This window comes from Trifolium pratense, linkage group LG1 (genome assembly GCF_020283565.1).
Source record: "Trifolium pratense cultivar HEN17-A07 linkage group LG1, ARS_RC_1.1, whole genome shotgun sequence".
NCBI lineage: Eukaryota > Viridiplantae > Streptophyta > Magnoliopsida > Fabales > Fabaceae > Trifolium > Trifolium pratense.
This window is the reverse complement of record NC_060059.1, coordinates 2,101,482-2,128,003: the sequence shown is the minus strand read 5'-3', so window position 1 is coordinate 2,128,003 and position 26,522 is coordinate 2,101,482. Positions and strand designations below refer to the sequence as shown.

The following is a 26,522-nucleotide window of genomic DNA, read 5'->3' as shown; positions in this document are numbered from 1 at the left end:
GCATTTCTTGGTCCCTTATGACTATTTTGAACAAAAAAAATGGTTGACATTGAATTTTTTTAACACATGACTTATTTTATGCAACCTATATTGGACAATATAAAGTTTTTTTTTTTTAAGGAAGCGTGAGTATATTGTTTTTGCCTTTGGTCATCTTTCTGTTACAGAAGAAAAACCACCACAAGGTAGCATTGATGCATTACAACTTACAAGGTGGTGAAATAAACAAAGATAATGCAGAAAAGCCATTGGAAACATTGGTGGAATAGGAAAAGCAAGAGAGCAGAAAACAGAGCAGGAAACAGAGCAGAAAACAGAGTAGGAGAAAAAGAAGGTGGAAAATCCATGAAGTTTCAATGTTGGAAAAAAGTGCTGCACAATAGAGAGAAAAAGCAAGAGAAGAAGAGAAAAGGTCTACATTGAAAGAGATAACAAAGTATAGAAACCAAACTCAACAAAGTGTAATGGAAGCGATTTCAGCAGCACGAGAGCTTCACAACCCAAAGAAGCAATGAAAGACACAGTTAAGCCAAAGAAGCAATTTCATCAACTTAGATATTTTTTTTTTAATAAATAAAAAAAAAAACATTGTTCAATATAATTAAGTCATGTGTCAAAAAATTCAATGTCAATAATTTTTTGTCAAAATAATCATAGGACCAAGAAATGCAAAAGGAAATAAACGTGAGAGACTAAAATCGCTCGTTTGAAATTTGGGGACGAAAATCACACAATTAAAAAACGCGAAGGACCAAAACTACAATTTAACCAAATAACTAATAGAATTGTGAGTAAACTTTTGAATATTTTATTTACACAACATTTACAAATTTATAACATGAGATGAATTATCCTAAAAAGTTGTCGTAATTTTTGAGTCAAAACATTTTAATAAGCCCTCCCTCCGTCCCAAATCTTTGATCATTTTACCTTTTTAGTTTTGTCTCAAATCTTTAGTCATTTTAAAAAACTAATGCATAATTAGTGATGTTTTACCATTTATACTCTTATTAAAGTTAAAATATTAATTAAATATATTTACTCTTTCTTAATAAAGTAAGGGTAAAAATAACTTAAACTATCAATCTTTATTATTTCTTAATCTCCGTACAAAACTCTAAAAGAAATAAAGTTTTGGGATTAGAGGGAATAACAAATTTTGGAGTTAACCACCAAACTGGTCCGGACTCTTAACTCGCTCTCAAATTGATTTATGATTCTGGCAATTTTTTAAAGGGTCATGTTAACTTGTGCCCTAAGGGCACATGTTAAGGTACCTAAAAATAGAAATATAGCATTAAATGATACAAAGAATTTAATGTTTAGATAGTTGAATACACCACAAGTTCAATAAATTTTTTCCACATTTATTTTCTTAACATGTGCCCTTAAGGGCACAAGTTAACATTCTCCTTTTTTAAATTAGTTTCTGTCTATGTGAAACGTTTCTTAAATTAGTCCTTTTATTAACTTCGATTTGCCGACTCCATTAACTCCGCCATCGTGGATAGTTGACATGGACCATCACATCATCATCTTAAAGTGTCACGTGTACAATAACTATTATGATTGAAATTGAATAAAAACAAGGACTAATCATGTTCTATGTCAAGTTCCATGTTCTATTGACGATAAGTTTAAAAAGTCCATGAACTATTTTTTGAGAAAAAGTAAATAATTATAGGGACTTCAGGAAATGAAAAATGTCAAGGACTGTATTTCTATGTTTTTTTTTAAGAAACAAAATTTATTAAGGATAGACTAACACAAGCTCAAGATGAGCTTGGAAAAGGAAAAAACCAAGAGGCACAACCTGCTAGGATCGATATGATGAATGTATATCAATTTAAATCCAATTACGCAACATATTCCAATGGAATTGCAATGGAAATTGGAGATATATAAAGGCATTAAGCAACATTCAAAATAAGATCCAAAAGGCATTAAGCCATTAACATCCAAAAGGCACAAAGCGCCATTAAATTGACACAATAAAATTCCCATTTTGTACCTTAGCCCAACTCCCTACATCAACATAATACACATGAGATATATGATGGCTTATTTGAGCATCAAGATAAATAAATAAACATGTTGAATTATAAACATAGGTAAATATAACAAACCACTTGAAGATGCAGATCTTGGGTCTGCACATGTTCTATGTCAAGTTCCTGTGAGTCGATGACAAAGCTGGTTTTGAGTAACATCAACCTCAGTTGCAATCTGCACAGCTTCAGCTACATGTCCACCCTCTCCTTGGCGCCCTCAGTTTGCATTTGTAGCTGGATTAGTTCCAGCTATAGTTAGTAGTTTCCACCTCTTGGGTTTGATGGGAACTCCTTGGTTGCGGCAAGAAAACCACACCGAGTGCATTGAAAATCAGGCAAAGTCCACTTCACCTTACCAGAACCAGCCGGTATTTCAGTTGCATCCCTCCTCCTATTTTTCTTGGGCCTACCAGCACTTCTTTTCACCCTTGGTGGTACAGGCTTTGTAAATGAAGTAGGCTCCCAATACATTTCTCCTCACACAGGTTGGATAAAAAATTCATAAGATGCATTGTAGGATGCTAAACCAAGCCAACCATTACAGCACTCCTCTGGATTTTCATTCTTCCAACAGATATCTGCACAAGCATGATTACATTACATGGAATTCCTACCAAATATATCAATGAAACTGTATGTTGTCAAACTATAATAGATGCACAAACATGTTTAAATGGTTGTTAAATTTAATAATTAGATGTTATACCTGTAAGTTGTCAAAACCTGCAACTACAAGTAGCAAGTTGCAAACCAACATCTACTTTAGGTTGTGGTCGATGAATTTCAAACCGAAATCCAGGCACATCTCCTGCCAAATGACTTGTCCATTTGTTGCTCTCTAGTTTCTCCTTCTCCAACTAGCTTGTTGAGCTGGACATAGAATACCAACTTTTCCTTGCAGCTTCAACCGATTATTAGTCATTGTCCTCAAAACATAATAACATCGTATCTCCTCTGCCAAAGTCAAAATAGGCTTACTTACCCCTATGTTCTTCAGTATTTTAGCATTGTCTACCTTACAAAATTCACCGAAGTGGGCCTTGGTCCAAGCCTCTTTAGGCATTGAATACTTCACCAAGACTCTCGAATTGGAATTGTATCAACTTTAATTGCTGATCCATCATTACTTCTTTAAAGCTCATGTGCATTATCCCAAATTCTTGCGTATTGTTCAATCTCACTAACAATTTCCTTTGCTTCTTTGAGTGCTCTGGAAATTTTAGAGTCATCCACATGAACTCCAAATTCTCTTTTTAAGTACTCATAAGCTTCAACATATGAGAGACTTTCACATGAACTCCAAAATCCTCTCTAATTGCCCTCTTTTTCTTATTCTTTTGAGTTCCTTCTGCAACAACCTTAGACTTTCCTTTGTTATTCACGTCAATATGAATGTCATTCGGTGTTTCTTCAGAATCAATTTCAACTTCAGGGGACGGCCTATAGACACTATCCTCAGCTGAGTCGTAGTCATCATATGAAAAATCCTCGCTCTGAGACATCATAAGCAGAGATTCATAGAAAAATAACATAAAACCCTAAATAAATAAATAAATTAATTAATAACTAAATGAGGTTTAAAAAACATAGAATCATATAAACATCATTCAAAAAAATAGAAACAGGGACAGTGAAAAGTTAGTCACAAAGACTAAAAATTCTATAAGTTACAAAACCAAAAACATAACCAACAATCAAGCCAAAAAAACACTCGATAATCTTCATTCAACCCAAAACATAACCATTGATTTTTTATCACAAAACTTCAATATGAGATAGGGTTTAAGAATAAGTGAAGAAGATGAAGAAATTCAAAAATATACATACCCATTTGTGCAGTACGGAGGATAAATCTGGAGAAACTGTGCAATGGAAAGATTCTGTGAGCGATAGAGAAATGGAAAGGTTATGTGAGAGGGAGGGAAAATGGAAAGGTTTTTGTGTTGTGACTTGTGAGTATGAGAGAGTGAAACAGCCTTTCTAACTTCTTTTTTTTTTTTTTTTATTATGTCAATTTTAATTATTTTTATTGGTTTTTTATAATATGTGCCACTTAACTGTCCATGTCAGCAGAGCTAACAGATTTAGCAAACAAACAAAAATTAAAGAGGAACCAATTTGAGAAACATTTGACAAAGATAGGGTAGGTTGCATTTGATCAGCTAAAAAATAATGAATTGAACGGGACAATCATTGTTGTATCCTGTTTGATTAAGAAAATGGTTATGGACTACAAAATAGGTAACAAAAGATAGAACAAAAACTATAATTTTTGTCCCTGACAAAATCACGAGATAATTTTTTTGTCCACAATACAACTATAAAAATACGAAAATACTCATTTTATATTCGAATATAAAAAATATTATCGTCCTATCTATCTCTAATACGGTTTTGTCCTGTCATGTACTATCTTATTTTGTCCTGTATTATTTTATACAATACTTGATGTTTTGCGAATCAAACACACTCTAATTTGAGATACAACAGCGAAGACATATGCATGCGACAATTTCTAGCTATGAGCTACCCGAAGGAAAAAGAAAAAAAAAGAAGAATGGCCAAATACTACCACGATGCATCAGAATTGCAAAACTTTAATTATCTCATAGACCAAAAAAAAAAAGGTACTTTGAAAATAGGTTCTTTGAGCATAAAATACTATTTGAGAAAATCTCTTTTAAAGTTCTAACATTAATGTGAATTTTTCTTTTTAGAATTTTTCTTTTCAGCACATCTACTGGACTGCCTAATCTGTTTTGGGAGTTAGTTATGACATCAAGTGGTTTCAGCACCCTCCTTGTCGTAGTTGCAGGGGATTCAACTGTGATCCTCCCTACCAAATTTAGCATCAATCACCAATGAACCAACTAACGATCAGTTAATGTGAATTATTTTGTTAAAGTGTTATAATTGGTAAGTTATTTTAAACTCAGTTTTGTTAATTATGACATCAAATATTTTAAGTTGCCATGTATTTTGTATACATGTTCACTTGTAAAATATTGTTGAAATTATTCTTTCGAGCAAAAATGTAATGTCAATGTATATGAATGAAAAGTTGGTAAAAGGCAACTACTCGAACTACAAAGTGTAACCCGACTCGTAAGTTATTCATCCGAAAAGATTGTTGATCCCCAAACGACTAGAAAAAAAATGTGTGCAGAAAAGAAAAAAAAATGAATGAATAAAAGACAACCAAATACATCAAAAGAGAAAAATCTCAAAATGGTTGAACCGTATGAATGTAATGTGTAAATTGCTCACATAATCTAACCTATAAAAGAAGGAAGAGGACCAAATCCCGTAAGTTCATTTATGGTGTCATAAGAAGAGGGGGTAAGATAATTAGGCTTAAAAAGAGAGAGTTTTTGGAGGACTTAAACATAAAAAAGTAAATGTGAATGAGCTGAAACTTTTTGAAAAGGTTGTAAAAGGTAGGATGTGAAAGAAATCCTAAGCCTCTAACTTGGAACCTACTTATGATTTTCATCAATTTTGACTATGACCTAAACTCCATTCTCGTGCATGCTTTGATTTGTTCATTGGTCTTAGTTTTCTAAACTTCAAACTTGTCCTAATTGTAACAGCCCCCGGGCCTCATCATGGCGATCCCGGAGCTGCCACCTCACGATCTTCTCTACCCCCCTCACTAGTGGAGTTTGTAGTGGGAATGGATTGAACACGTATTTGAACCCCAGGGTACGTGGTTCGATTCCCACGGAAGGCAAAAACTCCACTAGAGAGGGGGGTGGAGAAGGTCGTGAGGTAAAGCACCGTGATCGCCATGATGGGGCCCGGGGGCTGTTACAAAAAAGGCGCCTTTTTTGTAACAGCCCCCGGGCCCCATCATGGCGATCCCGGTGCTTTACCTCACGACCTTCTCCACCCCCCTCTCTAGTGGAGTTTTTGCCTTCCGTGGGAATCGAACCACGTACCCTGGGGTTCAAGTACATGTTCAATCCATTCCCACTACCAATTGGGCTACGTAGCTCAATTGGTAGTGGGAATGGATTGAACACGTATTTGAACCCCAGGGTACGTGGTTCGATTCCCACGGAAGGCAAAAACTCTACTAGTGAGGGGGGTAGAGAAGATCGTGAGGTGGCAGCTCCGGGATCGCCATGATGAGGCCCGGGGGCTGTTACACTAATTCTTTTTATCTTTGCTTAATTGTTTGATGACAAGCAATAGTTCGAGCATGAGGGTATTTGATACCTTTAAAATATGCATACATTTAGTAGTTATTTTATCTAATAAACTTTGCTTATTGTTTAAGTTATTGAAACTATTTTACTACAATTACACTTTGTTTTGCAATTTATAGGTCCAAACACATAAACAAGTGGAAATGAGCATTTCTTAGGCCCAAATTGATGAATACTCAAGCATGACATCATACATGCTCTTAAAGGACACTTCCTTGATGAACATGTTTTAATGAATGTGATTTTACAAATTCAAAAGAAATAAAATAAAAGAATGAATAAAAATGAGTCATTTTATCTTAAAAGTTTGTGAATTTTTTGGTTGAGATTTGAGGATGATGAATGTCTTGGTTTAAGTTCAAGGTGTACAACAAAGATTTTAATGGAACTCAGATTTTGCAATAAAAAATTTGTTTGATTAAAAAATCATGTCAAATTTTGAAGATGGTGATTGATAAATTAATATGATCTTTTGATTAAATGAAAATAAATGGTGTACCAATAAAATCAATTTTTTGTTTGTTAAATGTTTTATGGGATTTTAGGTTGGAGAGAAGTAAGAAAATTAAAGAAGGAAGATTCTAAGAAGAACGAAGAAGAAAATATCATTTTAATACCTTCAACATAGATTTCTGAATATAGAGAAATATGAGTCAAGAAACAAGAAAAATATGTTTTTAGGATTCAATTTCATTTTTTTGGATTTGGTCCTCTATGAAATTTCATCTTTGGATTTGGTCCTTTAAGTTGATGATTGAGCATATTCTTTGACACATCATCCTCGCTTGCCACATTAGTCTCCATTTAGCACATAAACATTTTTTTAACGGACTTCTATGTTTTATTTGAAAAAATTTAGCGGACTTTTATGTCAGGAATCAAAACCAAAAGATTTGCACATTTAAGAATATTTTTAAAACAAAATAAATATACGGACACGAAAATAAAAACTCGCGAACTTACCTAGACGAATTGGTTATTTAAGACCAAGGTTTTAAATTGCGGACCGTATCACCTGATGCGGCCGCAATATTGTGGATGGAGAAACTGTGCAATGGAAAGATTCTGTGAGCGATAGAGAAATGGAAAGGTTATGTGAGAGGGAGGGAAAATGGAAAGGTTTTTGTGTTGTGACTTGTGAGCATGAGAGAGTGAAACAGCCTTTCTAACTTCTTTTTTTTTTTTTTATTATGTCAATTTTAATTATTTTTATTGGTTTTTTATAATACGTGCCACTTAACTGTCCATGTCAGCAGAGCTATAATAGATTTAGCAAACAAACAAAAATTAAAACGTGCCACTTCTTTTTTTCTTTTTTTTTGCAAGTACATATTAATTTTAATAATTCAAAAACTCCAACGAGACATTACCATATCTTTGGAATAAAATCAAGTGATACTTTTTGTTGTGTACTCTCCATTTAAATTGTCTTTCCACACGAAAGTGTTTTATTACTTCAATTGAATGAATAAAACTTGAATTTTGCTCTAAATGGGCAGAACAGAAAACTCCAAATCATAGAAATATATGATTGATTGTGGTGGTCTTAATTTGAGTATGAAAGAGAAAAATACCTAAAAAAATGTTATAAGACTAAGAAAAATGATTTGAACAAAAACATGAAACATAGATGAAGGGCATTTTGATCTTATTGCCACACTTTAAAAAATATATAATCAAATTGCCACACTTTGAAAATAAAGAACCAAAATGTCATACATTTTGACTATGACTTTTTGTTTCCTCCACTTGGTGTGGCGGTACTCCATTGAAGGAGCAATTTTTATTATTATTTATTTGCTAGCCACATGGTGTGGCATTTTGATACTTTATTTTTAAAGTGTGGCAATTTGGTTATATATTTTTCACAGTGTGGCAATAAGATAAAAAAGCCTAGATCAAGAATTAATTACACAAGGATAAATAAGATTTAAATTCTGATGACAATGGATGTAACAATTGTTAGAATGAAATGTACCAATAAGAGGGAGGAAATGGGATGAAGTGGTGTGTGTGTAAGCCAACCAAGAGTAGTCAAAACAATGTCAATAAGTAGTGTAGGAGTGACTTATATCAATAGTTGAGATTTTTTGGTGAAAGATTAATCACAGCCGTCGGAGTGGTAATCAAATTGAACTAGCTAGCTAGGAGTTATATCATATACCTTAGGTGTTACTGTTAGGAGAATATAATAGTGCAAAGCAACGACTTCCCTAATCTATTGTGACAAAAAATTATTAAAGAGAGAATTGTAACCAATTTGTGGTGTTATTGTCTTCAATAAACTGAACTTGATTGCTATTATTTATTTCAAGTACATATTATTAAAACATGCATATGTTTCATATATATACAGTACACACACCTTATTATTATATAAATAAATAAATAAATAAATAAACCCTCATAATCTAATGTTTCATAATTTCAAAGTATGAAGAAACCTTCCCTTTGAAACATCATTACAAGAGAGGAATTCAAGAAATTCCCTAAAACTAAACTCCTTGTAACATTTAGGATGTTGATCATCAACAAGTTGAATTGCCGGACCCATCTTTTTATCCATAGCAAAACTATGAAGACTCACTATAGAAAATCTCTTCTCATTAATTTCCATTAACTATTGCTCTATGAATCACACTCTTATATTGTCCATTGCTAAGAACTTCCATTTGGTCACCTAATTGTACAACCAATGCTCCATCAACAAAAGGAACAGGAACCCAATTGTTGTTTTTGTCTTTCGATTTCTAGCCCCGAACGTGTTTGAAGAAGCAATGTTATTGAACCATAATCTGAGTGAGGATGGATTCCTAAGGTGAGGTCTGGTTCAGGACATGCAGGGTAGCAGCAATTTACTGCTACTACTTGTGAACCTCCTTTTATTTCTTCATGTAAGTAACTTTGGTGGTTTAATCCAAGGCTTTCTAATATTATTTCCATTACTTTGTATTGTAAAATTTGTGCTGCCATTGCATACTTTCCCATCTTTTCCCTGTTAACATTTAAATTGGAGATGTAATTTTACGTACAAGTCAATAGAAGTGATAGATTGTATGTATGTGTCTCGTTTGACACTAATACATGTCAGAAATTTGACTTGTTTTCAATTTGATATATCAATTGTTATATAGATTATAGATAAATATATATATTTTTTCTTTTTTTACATTTCGATTGTCTTTTCATGGATTTATATATAGGTTTTTGTTATTTCCATCCATCAGGCGATCAAGTCCATCTTATTTGATTAATCTAACAACAATATTGTTAATCTCTTGAATGTTTAAGTAATCTAAAAATTGATATTTCAATAAAAATAATTTATGAGAGTTTAAATTTGGATCATTAAATTAATCCAACAATTAAAATTTCACTAAAAAGTCGAAAATTGTAAGTAGCTAATATGTACAAAACAAAAATTTGTTTTAATTAATTTATTGTTTATTGAAAATATTTGACATTAATTTGAAAAAGGTCTACATTATACTCTCTTCGTCCCATTTTATAAGAACTCATTTGACTAAATGCACTATTCATATGTCTTTTTTTGACCGTATATTTCTAAAAATATATAAATGTAAAGATTATCATATAAGATCTTGTTTAATTTGTTTCGACGAGTATTTTCAAAATATCAAATTTCTATAATTTTTAGTAATACACAACTAAAAATATTCGTAATCAAAATGAAGTATTGGTGTGCGTGCAGTGGTCAATTAATCTTTATATTTTGGGACGGAGGGAGTAATAGTATTTAGAAAGTTTTCAAATATTATTAGTACAATTTTGTTTTTGTCAGGTAGTCTAGTGACTTGAAATTCCACCTTTAAAGATGGATAAATATAGTGTCCTGAGTACGAACCCCATCTTCTGCATATAAAATGTTGATGTCCATATCAAATAAGCTAAACTCACGGGTATTTATTAATACAAATTAATTACCTATAAGTGGATGGATTTGAAGGCCACATATGAATCCAATCTGATATTGGATGGGAGTAGTGTTTGATGAAATCTCTCCAGCAAAATACTTTATCTTTGGCTTGATTAAGACTTGTTCCATATCTAACAGGTTTGTGAACATCATCAGAAAATAAGCACATCTTTTCATTATTAGGAAGGTTGAAGAACTAATTTGCCACTTCTAGAGCATCTTTCATTGTTGACTCATCAATTCCATGGTTAATAACCTACAACAATATGTAAGTGTGTCATATGAAAATTTAATGATTGCTAATGAAATTAAGGATGTAGAGAAACAATATATTTACGTATGCAAAGTAAGGTTAGGATTTGGTTCCTATGAAGCTAGCTATAGTGTTGTCATTACATGAAATTAAGAGCTAGGGAATAAATTGTTGGAATATTTTATAATATTCCAATAATATTATGTGGGCAAATATCTTTATATATAATTATATTAGTTATTTATCAATTAAGAGCCTTAATTGATTAAGTGATCAAATAAAGTAAAAGGCTAATTAGATTTCTATTTAGAATTAATTAATTAATTGGATATGGGCTCAATATGAGTGGATGTCAGGATGGCCCATTTCGGAATAATGAGAACCCTAATTGATCATCACACTATATATAGGCTATGGTCCCCAATATACCTTACATGAGCAAATAATCTCTTCTCCCCATCTGAAGAGAATTCAAGGCATTAGGGTACGGTTGAGGAAGAACACAAGCCAACGGATGCTCGTCGTCCGTCTCTCTCTTTGTGTTTCAGGATTGCTACCGAGAGACTCTGCGGTTAGTTCATCTAATGGATTCATCATCCAGGTATTCCTATTACTATAATCTTGATAAATCAACATGTCGTAGATCCTGTTTAAAGATACATGCTCCTATGTTTATTTGTCTTCCGCACTGAAGTAAGATTATGGTTTTAATCTTTGTTATTGAGAGCATGTTATATGATTAAATTATTAAATTAATTCCAACAAGTGGTATCAGATGTTTGATTTTTTGGGATTATGTATAATTTATGCTTGCGGTAATTACTTGGGTTAATACTCTTAATCTCCTCGTGAACTCTAACTTTCGGGTAATCGATATGGCTGTGTATGCATTCTTTCTATTTTTTAAAGTCCAGTCGTCAATCTTTAGCACAATTGTTTGTTGCATACATGACATTGTTCATGTGTATATTTTGTTCTGTACAAATACTCCAATTTTTGGGGGACTTGTGTTTCAATTAAATTTACTTATTTTCATTTAGTTAAAGAAATAAGTATCGACTGTAGGCAATTTAAAGGCAATTCGAATCATGGAAAATTAGGAGATAACAAGAAAGTATTTTTGATTATGATCATGAACGTGAAGTAGTTCAGTTTGATGAGAATTAAGCTTTTCTACATCAAGCATAAAGTTTTGCTTTATTTTTGGAGATTAATTTATTTGTAATCACACTTTTCAATAAAATCTGGAAATATTGATTTTCTTTTGTGATTATAGCTTTTGGATTATTAATACATAATTTCATATATGTATATTTATTTTTCTCTTAAATTTAGAATTGATAAAAGTGAACCCTTTTACAATTCTTTTGAAAATCTTTGCAGCAAATTAAGGATTTGGCTGGAATTTTTGTGGAATTTTAATTATGTGGTGTGATTTTTTTTTTTTTTTTGGTCAGGTAGCCTAGTGGCTTGAAATTCCACCTTTAAAGATGGATAAGTGGAGTGTCCAGGGTTCGAACCCTGGCTCCTGCATATAAAATGCTGATGTCCCAACCAATTGAGCTAAGCTCATGGGGACTATGTGGTGTGATTTTATTCAGTTGGCATATGAATACGGAACTTGAACCGGTAATTAAGGATCATTATATAATTATGTTATGCAAATTAAGAATATTAAGGCTAGTGGAACGTTCATTCGGTTTTGGAACGTAATATTGCCTTTTTTGCTTCATTCCGGTTGATTGTTAAAATCAATTCTTTCAATTTAATTTTTCTATAAAGTTGCTATTGTTATAGCAAATAAAGATTTAGAGTTGCTTTGATTTATTCTAAAAATAAAATTAAAGTTTCCGGTGTTTTTTTGACTAATTTTTCTAAATTAGATATTTGGTTTTCCTTATTTATAAACTAATAAGGATTTAGGTTAATTTCGGTGTTCAAATAAATAAATAAATAAATAATTAATTTGACTTATTCATAAAGATTGATCTCTAAAAATAAGGATTTGTATTTGATTTGAAATTATAAATTGATTCACATTAGTCTTATACTTAAAGTTGTATTTTGAGAAATGAGGCATTTGGTAAATATATATATTTGGTTTTTATATATATGTAATTTTTTTCAATTGCCTTTAAATAGCAATTAATAAGGATTCTCAAAATACTTTGATCATATTTGATATGCACATAAATTAAAGCTTTGATTCTTTAAAATTTTGGAAAATATAGATTCTATAATTATTTGTTTATTTATAGAATATAAAGTTTTGGTTTCCTTCTATTTTGGAAAACACAAGTATAGAATTTTCATTCATTTATTTAAATAATCATTTAGTATATGTGAATCAATTGTAGTATGAATATTTTTTGGTATATATAAGGATTTAATTTTAATTGAAATTAAATATTTGATTTATAGCATGATTATGATGTTTGAGTTTATTGTTATAAGTTTCTACAATAATTTTCTTTTATCATGCTCTTTGAATATATTTCATGCTAATTTAGGTTGCTTGTGAGTTTGTTCTCACACTAAGGGATGCCTTTTAATCTTGTGATTATCAGGTGACATCATAAGGAAAATGCTTACATTTTGTGGGTAGTACCTTGTAAATTTAAGACTTTTCCCATTTGATTTAATAAATTGTCAGGTGATTTTGACTGTCTTGGTTGAAACAACAAGTTGCAAAAGTAACATCTGTTGCGTAGATTTGATTCAGTTAGAATCACATAAGGATGTATAAAATTATTCATGCATTGTTTACCACATATGCATTTTTTTTAACAAACTTTAATGCCAGGAAACATAACCAAAAATATTTACACATTTAAGATTTTTTTAAACAAATAAAGATATAGGCACGAAAATAAAGAAACTCGCAAAGTTATATAGACGAATTGATTATTTAAAACTGGGTAAATAGGTTTTTACCCTTGCAAAATAAGCAAGTTTTGGTTTATCCCTCTCATTAAAAAAATGTTGACATATGATTCTCTGGTTTACCCCCTCATGTGATGTAGGATGATTTATTCAGTATTTTATATTTTAGCTAGATTTGTTGTATTTTTATTTTAGCTAGATGTGTTATTTTATTTTACTATCTTTTAGGTAGATTTTTTTTTATATTTTTATTTTAGGATGTGTTATTTTCTTTTACTATCTATTAGGAAATTTGTTATTTTTATTTTTCACTGTTATTTAAGCTAAACTATTGTAGCCTTGAGGACAGAAAATCTGATGGATTCTAGAGTTTTTTATCTGACAGGTTTTTCATAAGACGGAATCTTAAAGAATCGTTGGCCCGCCGCCTATCTGCCCCCTATTAATTCGTGCACCTTTTTCCCCATAACATATCGCACCTCTCCTCACCAGTCACCATCTCGGTCTCGCACAATCACTCGTAGCCTCGCTCAATCTCCTCTGTCTCGATGAAGTAAGTGAATCACAATATTGGTTATTGAGAGTGTAAAATTGTTGGGTCTATGCCCATTTGAGAAGTTCTAGTGATGTGAATGAATAACCCAATTGTTTTTGAGAGCTACTCTTGCCACCCTATTGGTTACTCACTTAAGCAACGGATGCGTAAAAATAAGGTGTTTTGGGGAAAGAAAAAAAGCCTTCTGCTATTTAAGTCGCGAATAGTGTTTGGGTAACCAGTAGGGCAGCAAAAGTAATTACTCCCATTATTTTTTTTGGTTGATTTTGTCACTTTTATATATCACCCAATCCCATTCCCATTCTCAAATATGTTCTTACCTTCACAAATTGCAGGATGACTCATCTGTGGCAATTAATATCAGTCCTCAATTACCTGATGCAAAGAAACACTATCAAACAATTGCATTCTTCCACAAGAGTAAAACTAGTTGCAGCAACAGATTTTTATTTACCTGATGAGTGTTGGGAATCTATCTTCAAATTCCTCATCAACGACGACGACAACCACAGCTGCTTGAAGTCTCTCTCGGTCGTGTCCAAACAATTTCTCTCTATCACCAACTGTCTCGTATTCTCACTCACTGTCGGTGATTTTCAACCACGCCATTTACTTCCTCGCTTCTTCAATAGATTCTCCAGCATCAACTCTCTTAACCTCAGCTGCCACCAAAAAGATGACGTCAACACAATTCTCTGTCAAATCTCTCTTTTCCCATTGAACCTCAAATTACTCAAACTCTCCCACCAAACCACCTTTCCTGCAAATGGGTTGCGAGTTTTGTCCCAAAATATTACAACTTTGATCTCACTCACATGTTCTTTCATTAGTTATCTCCATGGCGATGATCTCTTCCTCATTGCAGATTGTTTCCCTTTGCTCGAAGAACTCGACCTTAGTTACCCATATAATTTACAAAATCACGAAAGCTTACTCAATGGAATAGAGGTTCTTTCATCAGCACTTTTCAAACTCCGAAAGATTAATCTCACTAATCATGACTACATCAACGATCAATCGGTTTTCCACTTGTTCAAGAACTGCAAGCTTCTCGAAGAGGCCAACATATTTTATTGTCTTCAAATAACCCATGCCGGTATTGCTTTTGCTCTCCGTGAGACCCCAACTTTGAGGTCTTTATCCTTTTACAAATATTTTGAACGGAAAGACTGTGCAACATTGTTTGCTGTAAGCCCTCAATTAAAGTCTCTCCGCCTTGCTTCCATTTCATGGTTTGAGGATGAAAACATCAAAATATTTGCTTCCATTTTCCCCAATTTACAGCTGCTTGATTTGAGCTATGGCGGTTACATACCTGAAGAAGCTATTTGTCGAGTTTTACGAAGTTGTTCTGAGATTAGACAATTGAACGTAGCTTCTTATTCAAGAATGAAGCTGCGTGGAATGAACTTTGAAGTTCCCAAACTGGAGGTATTGAACTTGTCACGTACAGATGTTGATGATGAAGCGCTCTATATGATCTCAAAGAGTTGTCGTGGGCTTTTGCAACTGTTACTGGAACGTTGTTGTAATGTCACAGAGAAAGGGGTAAAGCATGTTGTAGAAAACTGCACACAACTTAGAGAGATCAATTTAATGAGGTGTGAAAAAGTGCATCCTAATGTCGTTGCCTCAATGGTATTATCAAGGCCATCATTGAGAAAGATAATTGCTCCAGCTTGTTATTGTTTCAGTGACATAGAAAGGGAACTCTTCTCGCGTCAAAGATGCCTTGTTTGCTATTCGTAGCATTCTCAAACTGCACTGGTGAAGTTTAAACTCTGAAATGTGAGATTTTTTGGTTCTTTAGATTTCCTTGTGTGTTAAATTACCTTTTTAAACTCTGAATTGGAAGATAATTTAGTAGTTAAACTTGATTAGTTTATACTTCTTTGACAATATGAGGGAAGGGATTCAAAATCCATTGGAAGACATTTGAAGAAGCTAAAGGAAATTAAAGATGCTAATGCAACTTTGGTTGGGTTTTGCTGAGTTGTGAGTCATGCTACATCAGGGGAAGCTTGCAGATGTGGTTGTCAAAGAATTTGGCGAGTGGCTAAATCATTATTTGTTGGCATCAAATGTTTTTGGGAGTTTCATATGGCTATTTGATTTTCAAAGTCCTTTCCTATTGGGTTCTATTTATTTTTCTGTAAAACCTTTCTCAGTTAGGTGTTTTTTATTTTATGTATTTCAAACTCCTAGCACTCTTTGTGCTCTATTAGTTTTTACAATATTAATTATTCAAGTTCAAACCATATCTCTTGAATTGTTCATTATAATCATTCTTCTGGTGCTATCAATATGTCATGATATCAGTTATCAAAAACAATTTTGGTTTTTATTAATATAGCTCTAATTGATTGTTACTAAGCCTTTTTATCAATATGTCATGACAATAATATAGCCCTGTCAAACTTCTAGTTTGTATTAAGGTTCGGAGAAATTATATATTGCTATGAACAGAAGGTGAAAATTACATTTACAGTAATTAAGGAAGACAGGGTGAATTATTGTTCAGATAGTAAATACCGTATATGCTTAATTTGATCTCCATGTTTTGTAGGAAGTAATTGTAGCTTGGTTTCAATATGGTTTCATGTTATAAGCTATACATACCTTTTGGCAGAAATGTAAAAGCTTTTGTTACATTTTTTTAAGGGGACAAACTTTAGTTATATAGTTAGTATCTTCTATTAGTGGTTATGGATTATTGCTTCATTTGTATACAAGCCTTTCGACGACCGAACGGATGACCAATTGACTATAACGTTGTGGTAGAAGAAATTAAAGTTTTGTCATGGCGTTGGTTTTTGAGTTAGGATAAAGTGCACCATTGTCTTTTTGGATGAGTGTACCGGTGATTTGTATGCCGCAGTGAGTTGTGTTTTTTCTGGTTTTTGTATCCTGTTGTAGTGTTGCGTTTTTTGTGATTAGGCAGAAGGTTTCTGGTTTTTTCAGCGGTTTGTTTAGCCACTCATTGTCAGTTTAAGCTGACCTCTTATTCTTAGCTTTTTTATTTTTTCTGTTTGGGCCTAGATTTTTTTAGTTCCTGGCTGTATTAATTCTTTTTGGAGGAATTTGTAAATGATTTTATATTCAACTTATTTTTATGCTTCGTTTGTGCTATATTATTATTTCTTGAGTCAGAGTTGTCACGGAGGAAGAGATGAGATCGACCTTGATGACAACTATGATATTGTTGGAGAGATTGGTAGAGTGTGCAAAAGCTGCATGAGAGAAACAAACCAACATTTCATCAATTTGGTGTTATGTTTGAGATAAAACAATATAAATATGGACAACAATAGTTTTCGGCACCGGTGGATTCAGACATATTCATAATGCCAACATACAAACTCTAGTTTTATTATACCTACCAGCTTATACTAATACTAATGAAGTTCGTTCAATGGTTTCTTCATCCTCAAGAAATCCCTTGCTCCATTCAAAACACAACTCACTCTCCTTTCCCTTCCCTCAGCAATGCCGGCCGCACTCTTTCAGATATAGCTTGATCATGGCAACAGGTAGTATTCTAACTTTGATTACTGATTTAACACTTCTATTGTTATCATTCATTCATATTATGATGATTTGTAGCTTCTTCCTCTAGGTAGTATTATGTTGTTGGAAGGATCTTTAACTAAATGCACACCAACTGAATGATGAAATGCCTGAAAAACTGTTTGATTTTTTTTCTTTTTCTTCTTCTGTTTCTGTGACAGATATGAATATGATATAACAATGTCATTCTTGCTGCGGATATAAGCACAATGCTCTCTCTATAGATATGGTTAGTTCCTTGCACCCTCTTAACTCTTAAGCTTAAATTTTAAATACATGTTTGTTGATAAGTCTATTATATTAGTATCAATCAAGTAAAATGTTTGATAAATCTATACAAATGCGCACATATAGGATATAACACATATAAACACATGCTTTAATAGATATAACTTGCTTTGGTAAACAATAAGAGGCATGCATGATAAATATTTAAAAAATGGGAAAATAATAAATAAATTACATTATTTATATAGAAGGCATACATGATACAGCTAGGGATTATCCCATTTCCATTTGCCATGACGAGAAAGAAGAGGCTGGTGGAGCAAGCTGAGTTCACAATGACGAGGGGATGTTCAGAGGTTCCTGCATTTGCTGTGAATGGCACTACTGGGATGCAGACCATTGTTAATTTTATATTGATGATTTTTTGGTGTATAGGTTTCCAATCACAACAATTCCTATGTATTGGTTTTTTTACATCAGAGTATGGTCGGTGAATAAGGATGACGACAATGTTAATTTTATTTGGTTGGGGATGGGGGACCGTGGTGGAGGGCAAAAGCATCAGTGAAGAGGGAGAAGAAAAAATGGGATCATGGATATTAAAAATATTTCTCCGAATCTACATGAATTTCCCGTTATACTCTAAATAGACGTAAAATACCCCTAACCCCTTTGCAAATTTTGAGCCATCAGCCTTTTCTAATTTCCCTTTCTATTCCTTTCCTCCTTCTTCCTCCCGTCTCCTTCTTCCACTTATTTTCATTTTCATCTTCTTTTGTCTTTCTCTTCCTCTCATATTTTGAATCTGAACACATTTTTTCCGCAAGCTTCTGCATGTTTTTTGCATTCTAGTTTTTTCGCTATAGTAGGGGTATGTGTGAGCTGACTTCACGTATACCCACATGAAGGAAGTTCATAAAAACTGAGATGAACTAAGTTCACAAATACATCACTTAGTCTTGAAAAAATATACACATACATGAATTCAATTAACGCATCCATGTGCTAATTCAGTTCATATATGTATACATTAAATTCCATTGACGTAAGTGCATCCCAAACCTCTAATTGGATGAGTATGTGAACTCTTAAACCATAATACGGATTTTGACGTAAAAAAAGATAACATAGGCGGACATGAATTTAGTTCACGTACTGCCTGTAATTAAATTCAGAACTTATTGGTATTTGGTAGCACATAACTAAATTCACACACCTATGCAAATCGAGTTCCCGTAACATTTAGAAATTGAAGGTTGTACCTGAATTGAGTTTGTGTATGTGTTAAAACTGTTTTTGTATGCACTTGGACTTGGTTTACGTGTGATTGTAAATCTCACAAACATAAAAAGATATTGACATTATTATCACTAGCGGGCCAGGCAACCGCGCCTGCCTATGTCTAACTTATGTCGGAAAAAAAAGATATGTCTTATGTTATTGTGAGTTTATAAATAATTTTTTTTTGTTGCTACTAAAAAAAATCAAAGGTATTGTTGGTATTATTGTTAAGTACTATTTCAAATGATAGTGAAGGGCAAAATGGACCAAATAAAAAGTCAGTCCAAACTCCCCTATCCCTTTTATATATTGTTATAGATATATGAAATTTTTATATTATCACTTTTTTCACAATATAAAAAAAAATGGACGCGATTGTATTAACACATGTTACAAACTAAAAATATTGTATTAACATCTTTTAAAAAGATTGAGAGATATAGCTCATGTAGAATTTTCAATATGAAAGATTCTTTTCACTTTAACTACTAGTATTGTGTTTAGAGTTTAGACTAACTTTTTATTAATTAATTATGTTATGTTTGGCCTGACTGACTTTTAATTCTATTGATGAGCTCTTTTTGGGCTAAATAATTGGTTTACAAATTAGTAGTTATTAATTAATTTTAAAGAGGTTTTGTAAACCAATTATTTAGCCCAAACAAACAAAGCTTATCAATAGAATAATTCATAATTTAGTTTTTTTCTTTCAGTAAACTAAAAAATTATTCATTAATTCTTTTTGGGGATAAATGAGAAATTAACCCACTCTGCTTTACCTTTATTGAAAGGAACAAGTCTTAAGCAAGAATAAATGAACACAATCATACATATGATATATATATACATTACCAGTGAGGTTGAGGTATATATTTGCCACTAAACAAAAATAACAACATTATCAAAATAACAAAAACCCACTAACTTAGTGAGGTTGAGGTATCAAGAAAACAATATCATTATCATGGACCAAAAACTATAGATGAAAGCAATCTCGGACTTATTTGTGTCCCTTTATAGTTGCAACTTAGATTTATAATAAGAGTCAAATTGCAATTTCCATAATCACAATTCACATGTGACCTGAAGTAGTAGTGGTGAACCACCAAGTTCTTTATTTATTTTTTGGGTTAAATATACCAACTTTTGTTTAGTTCTTAATTACAACAATAATCTTCAAGCTTGTGTCTCAAATATTTTGCTGTCAATTTTAGTCTCTACTTTTTCATCAAATTTTTAAATGACATGGTATTGTTAAAACTTTAAAATATCACTAATAATGAAATTTTCTATTTCTCTATCAAAACATACATTTAAAAATGAAGAGTATTCACATAAAGCTGATCTAAATAAAACTGTTTAGTGTCTGAACTTTAAAACCAATTAATTTGGTCGTTTTAAGCTACTAATACATTTTGGAATGAACAAGATGAAGTCATACATGAGTTGAGCCAATATGGCCTTCCAATCTTCCCCTTCAAATGGATAATTTTGGTGTTGCATTATATAAGCAATTTGGAAAGTGAACTGATGAGTATTAATTCCTCCCCAGTCAAGAGTGTTTGAACCATCGGTAACACGTGTTACTAATCAAGTTCCAAAGCATTTTCGTCAAGAAAGCCTTATTCATGATATGTGCTTGTCGAAGAGCAATCCCGCCATCCACTTTAGACAGACAACAAACTTTCTAATCGAGGGTGGGATAGGTAGCTCAACTGATTGAGCAAAGAGTTAAGGAGTTGAAGGTTAAGATTCAAGATTTGATAAAGAGAAAAACTAACATAACAATTAACTTACTAACAATTTCTCTTTTAAAAGAAAAACTTCCTAACCGATGAGATAAACCACATTCCTAAAACTATAGTCATGCTGCCTAACAAGTCACAAGTTTATAGACTAAAATAAATATCACAAGCGGCCCTAATTGATACAAGGATCCCGGGGTCATTTGTTACAGAACCAAAAAAGAAAATAAAATAAAAGTTTTGTATTGAAAAAAAATTAAAATTAAATTTCTTAAGGTTTATTTTATTTTATTTTTTAAAAAAAAAACTTTGTTTCTTATTTAGTGTTTTGAGTTACTTGTTAGCATTTGTTACCATTTTGTTCACACAACCCCTAAAGGTCAAACCACAATTCCATATTTTCATGGGACTCGATCAAATGTTCACATTGCAGTTTTTAATCTGACTCTGATAATATATAAAATATATTTGAATCTCAATCTCAAAAGCTAACTCAGAGTGAAATTATCCTCGCATATTTATACACTTCATATCTGGGAAATCTAACTAACGTGAGACTTCAAACAAAGTCCAACAATACGACTACATATTCAACGAGAGGGACAAAAAAAATTGTCCTTTGAGCATCATATATGGGTTCTTTTGTTACATATTATAAGACAATTTATTATTGTAGTTAACAAAAGCAAAAAAATTATTTTGTACTTTTTCAATAATAAAAAATAATTAAAAGAAAAAACTCCTCATCCATCCAAAGTAATTTTGCAGATGAACAACTAAATATAACAAAAGATAGATTCCTATTTTAAGTAGTATTTAGATTAGAATTTTTTTTTGCATATTCTATTTTATTTTACTATTTTATTATAGTAGTATTATAAGTACGCATTGTAACAAAAAAAAAAGTATTATAGGAACGAAATAAATTAACTTATATATGTATGAAATAATATAAAAAAAAATGTTTAATTAATATTTAGAATTTTCATGTAAAACGGCGGGAGTAAAATCAGAAGAAAAATGATAAATTATAACCTCGTAAATTACTTAAATTATAACCGCATATAACTTTTTTTTCCGTCAAAAGTTATATGCTATTTTTGAAAAATTATTATAAAAAACATAGCTTAAATGTGGTGACTAATCTAATATGAAAACATATTGACACATAAGATGGGTTTCACTACCAGTTTAAGACTTTAAGTAACGTTAAATATACTATCTCCGTTGGTAAAACACTCATGACCACTTCTCCCTCCTACAACATATCTGTAACGGCACTCCCAATGTTGTCCGTAACGTCAACAAATTTATAGCTAGCTGATCAGTTATGGTTAGCATTCAGTTCCATGTGATATGCATATCTGCTCCATCCATAACCATAAGTCTACAAAAAAATCCCTAAAGCCTAACTTAATTGACAATGCAGGACATATTTTGGGGTATCATCTCTTGTTTTTGTGCGTGTGAGTTTCATGTGATTTTCTCACACTCTGTCAAAAATAATAAAATTTACGGATCATGCTAACTATTGTCCAGAGGTACTGGTTAGCATTTTCTAAAAACAATTAGAGCTTAAAAGTTAAAACCACGCAACAAGATAATCATAATTTAATTGTCTTTAAATTTTCTTTCAATCTACAAAATGTACAAATAACAAAACAAAAAAAGAAGTTAAAACTACATATCTAACTAATATACTAAGAAGCTGTTACATTATTATTATCTTCAACAATCTCAGTAATCTCATTCTGTCTCTCACATAGGTACAAAGGTGAAGAAGAACCAAAAGAAGAAACAGCAGAAGAATATAAAGTTAAATCAGAATTAGAATCATTATTAGAATTAGAACCTGCTAAACTAATCAACAAATCAACAAAAGCACCAACAATAAAACCATGATTATTTTTACCATTAACTCTTAAATACCAACTCAAAAGCTCTTCCAAACCTTCCCAATCTTTCACACCATGTGACTCAACCATTTCTTCCATTGATCTCTTAAAATCTTTATATGGATCATCTGATTCCATAGCTAACACAACACTTTCTTTAAACGGAAAACTATCCGCTTTCGCCTTTTCCAAGATCGAACTCGTGTCTTCTGCTTCGAAAAACAGTCTTTCAGATGACCTCTCCGACTTAACTCCGGCAACCAATGTCTCTAATGATTCGCCGTCGTTGTAGAAACAATATTCTTCTGATTGTGTTGAGAAACTTGCAGATTCTGATGATGTTGTGAACCATGATTTTGGTGTTTCAATAATGTTGTTTTCGGTTTGGTCGAAAAAAACAGAATTAACTGTTTTGAATATGTCATCATCAACACCAGTTCTAAAAGAAACAGTTTTTGGATGATGATTACAAGAGGGCAAGAATTTCCATGGATGTGATTCTTTGGTTTTGAAAAGAGAAGTTAGTTTCAAATTTTTCTTTCCCATTGTGTGAGAGGGGTGTGAAGAGTAAAGAGAGAGAGAGAGAGGTTTGTAATGAATTTGTATGAGATGAAGAGAGTCTTGGTTTGGTTTGGTGTTTGTAATAAATTGGATGAGAAGTGTGAGTATTTAAAGCAAAGGAAGCAAAAGAATATGACAAAGTAATGGGGTCTGGTAGGTGCTTTCATGTGTGAATTTAATTTGTAGGTTTGTAAAATTCAATGATATTCAATGCACACATCAACAACTGAATGTAACAGCACTCTTTTCAGAAGTGTCAGCCTCATATCTTCTTATAAAAAATATAATAGTATAATTCGATAGATAGTTGATTCAGTGGTGATTGACGTTAAATTTGGTATGAAGAACCGCAGTTCAATTTCTCACAATTGCGATCGGGAGGAGGCTGGAACCACTTGATGGCAAAACTAACCCCGAACCAGATTATGCGGTCCAGTGGACCGAATACTGATGGTGAAAAAAAAAAGTTAGATATTTACAATCAAAAAATAATAATAAAAAGATCAGATAGTTGAGTTTCGGGGACTCATTAGTTTTTTATCAAAGCTTTAATATTCAGAGTGATTCGGATTGCATTCAATCTTATAGTCAGAAGATTTGTGGTCGTTCAATTAAGATCGAAGGATCCAGATTATTTTTTTGGGCATTAACCCTATGGTTGTCAAGGGAATGGTGTTCCAGTAATCAAGAGTTCGGCCACCAAATAAGTAAAGTTTGACAAAAAATTATTTCCATCAGGAATCGAACTCGGGTTCCCGAGTAATTCGTCATAGTTGGAGCTCATTATACATTTGAGTCTAATGTCTTGAAATAACAAATTGTCCTAAGGGGTTCTCCAAATTTGATGTTAGCTTTTAGATTTAATAATAAAATCTACTTGAAATTTAAGTCGTCTAATCTTAATCGGATAACTATAAATCTTTCGAGTACAAACAATTTGCATACAATTCTGACCGATGTTTAGAGAACGCTAACAAATGTACTTAGATGTTATTCATCATCGACGAGATCCTTGACACCGAAATTCTAACTCATATGTCATTGTAAAATCTAAGATGAAATGAAACTTTACCAACCGAAAACAACTTACATTTACATTTTTAAAAAAATAATAACCGGTAAGATTGCATTTATTATTGTCATATGTTTTTGACCTCGTGAGGCCATTTTTATTTCTTTTTAAAGAACAAAGATAAGAAATTACTAACACTAGACCAAGAAACAGATGTGTACATCATTGGCATTTAAAATTAAACCATTATTCATTTATAGCAAAATTAGGCAAATTTCCCCAACTTTTCAGTGTAGTTGAGAGATGCAAAAATTTAGAAAACAAAGGTAAATGAGTAAGTTATAAAATATAAGTTAAATTAGGTGAAAAAGACATATATGCATATTAATTACTATAAATGAAATGTTTGTGGTTGGAATAGAGATTGAGACTATGAAAATTTTGCTAGTAGCTAGAACTAGCTAGATGTATATGAAATGAGAAAGAAGGTGAAATCTTGTGATGTTTTTAAAGAAGGAACGGTTGCATCACGCATAATGTATTTATTTATTTGAAAAGGATGGTTTTGAGATCTAAAAAACTAGCCTATGTATTTATTAGGAACTTTTTTTTTTATTGTTTTTACCTCATATACTATACTATATATCCCTGTCACATTCAATGAATAACCTCTCATTTGGATACAATGACAGATATCATATGATATAATTTCTACTTCACTTTTTACTCAAAATTTTATTTTATGGTTGAACAATATTCAATATTGAAGTCTTAGCAATATCAAATTTTCTATTCTTTTTTTTTTCTTCTTTCATAATGTACGTGTTTGGAAAACTTAGTGACGATGTTGAGATCTCGTAACTTTATGATTTGTTGCTTCCACAAAGTCACAGCGATAAAGAGAAGAGAAATATTGAAAGCAAATAAGATGACAAGAAAAATTGGTTTGATGGACAAAAAAATATTGCAAGAAAACTAGGGTAAGAAAATCAAGAATAATATTACAATTGAAAATATTGTATAGTGCTAAATCGTGCTAGTTGACTCATATGTGTAATGTGTGAATGGCTAAAAAGAATTAGAACTATACATACATGATACTATTACTGTATACATTTTTTATTATACATGTATAATGCATTACATTCTGTATACATGAATGTTTGTTGGCCACTAATAAAATAGAAATTCCACCACTTTGTTGCAGCATAGTGCTTTACAAATTATTGATAATTTAATTATACGTATACATTGTTTTTCAAATTTTGATGATCATAATCCATATATACATTTCCCAAAGTTGACTAATCCTCTCGAAAAGGTGCTAGTGCTTACTTTTGTTGGAATGGATCGTGTTGACTTTAAGTTAAGCTAATGAATTTCAGTTGCTTGAGGCATTTTCCAAGATTTGCTCTAAAATTACAAATATCGGTTTATGTGAGCGTAGGACGAGTGCATCCACTGCAGGTGATGTATAATAAACTATTGTGCCTGTTATACTTGGCGTACAAGGAAGCTTCCGCGAGAGAGTTGTGTTGGGTTGAACCAAGAGTGCTTAAGCCGCGTGTGTTGGACCTTGGTCCAGTCCGGAACAAAATACGTAGGTAATAATTGTTGCATATCCTATTTTTAATATAACAAAACAAATGTAAAATTTTTTTGATAACCTTTTATATATTTGAAGATCAATTTTGTTTTCTAGTTAACTAGAATACCATTGAAGACAAATTGTTTTAAATTAATTTGCTGGCATTGTTGCAACCACCTTCTGATCGGACGGTATCCATTGAACCAATCAAGTTGATGAGTCCATCAAGCTTAGCTAGTGAGTTGGGATCTCTTATCCAAACCTTCTCCATTATCATATTAGACTAAATAATCCACCTGTTTTGTTTGTGACTAAACAAAGGCTTGTACATTGGTCCATGTGATAATGGGTCCTAAAATAATGGTTTAGTTGTACATAATAGTAACACTTAGCAAGCTTGAAAATGAGATTTTAATAGATGTCCCAACATCATTTCTAATCAAATTAAAGACATGAAGCTTTTAAGGGTAAACATGACAAAGAATAATTGTCGTAAGTCTCATGATACGTAAATTTAAAGGGACTGATAAACTATATTACACTAATGGTCGTGATCAAAACTCCATGTGAATTTTGGCCCTTGTGTTTTCACAAGTTTGGTTTTATTATAGATCTTAATGAATCTCTATGGAAATTTGTACCATTCATATGAGAGAATTATTTTAGGGATTGAATCATCTACTACCGTTGTTTGTTGGATTAGAAAAGCGTACAACGCATAAATAGCGAAATAGAAAGCAAAATATGGAAGAGAGAA

At 32.1% G+C, this 26,522-nt stretch overlaps 2 protein-coding genes, 1 long non-coding RNA gene and 1 pseudogene across 6 annotated transcripts; 1 reads left to right on the top strand and 3 right to left on the bottom strand.

The window, feature by feature from the left end:
- Positions 1-1,891: 1,891 nt before the first annotated feature.
- Positions 1,892-4,031, bottom strand: LOC123899898. 2 transcript variants are annotated; one of them, XR_006805762.1, is made up of 3 exons: positions 3,879-4,031; positions 2,758-3,589; positions 1,892-2,629 (listed from the first exon to the last, which is right to left on the bottom strand). It is a non-coding gene; the product is annotated as an uncharacterized LOC123899898 (long non-coding RNA). The 2 variants fall into 2 exon arrangements; XR_006805761.1 differs by having other exon boundaries at positions 2,758-3,544.
- Positions 4,032-8,678: 4,647 nt separating this feature from the next.
- LOC123911176 lies at positions 8,679-11,404 on the bottom strand (annotated as a pseudogene).
- Positions 11,405-14,219: 2,815 nt separating this feature from the next.
- LOC123899882 (F-box/LRR-repeat protein 4-like) lies at positions 14,220-16,146 on the top strand. Of its 3 annotated transcripts, none has more exons than XM_045951154.1 (2): positions 14,220-15,676; positions 15,799-16,146. In XM_045951154.1, exon 1 carries the CDS (start codon positions 14,225-14,227, stop codon positions 15,635-15,637), a length of 1,413 nt encoding a protein of 470 aa, XP_045807110.1. In that variant the 5' UTR covers positions 14,220-14,224; the 3' UTR covers positions 15,638-15,676; positions 15,799-16,146. The 3 variants fall into 3 exon arrangements, with proteins under 3 accessions (XP_045807110.1, XP_045807102.1, XP_045807096.1); XM_045951146.1 differs by having other exon boundaries at positions 15,794-16,146; XM_045951140.1 differs by having other exon boundaries at positions 15,770-16,146.
- Positions 16,147-22,308: 6,162 nt separating this feature from the next.
- Positions 22,309-23,255, bottom strand: LOC123899874 (transcription repressor OFP13). Its single transcript, XM_045951130.1, has one exon. It carries the CDS (start codon positions 23,148-23,150, stop codon positions 22,410-22,412), a length of 741 nt encoding a protein of 246 aa, XP_045807086.1. The 5' UTR covers positions 23,151-23,255; the 3' UTR covers positions 22,309-22,409.
- Positions 23,256-26,522: the final 3,267 nt, after the last annotated feature.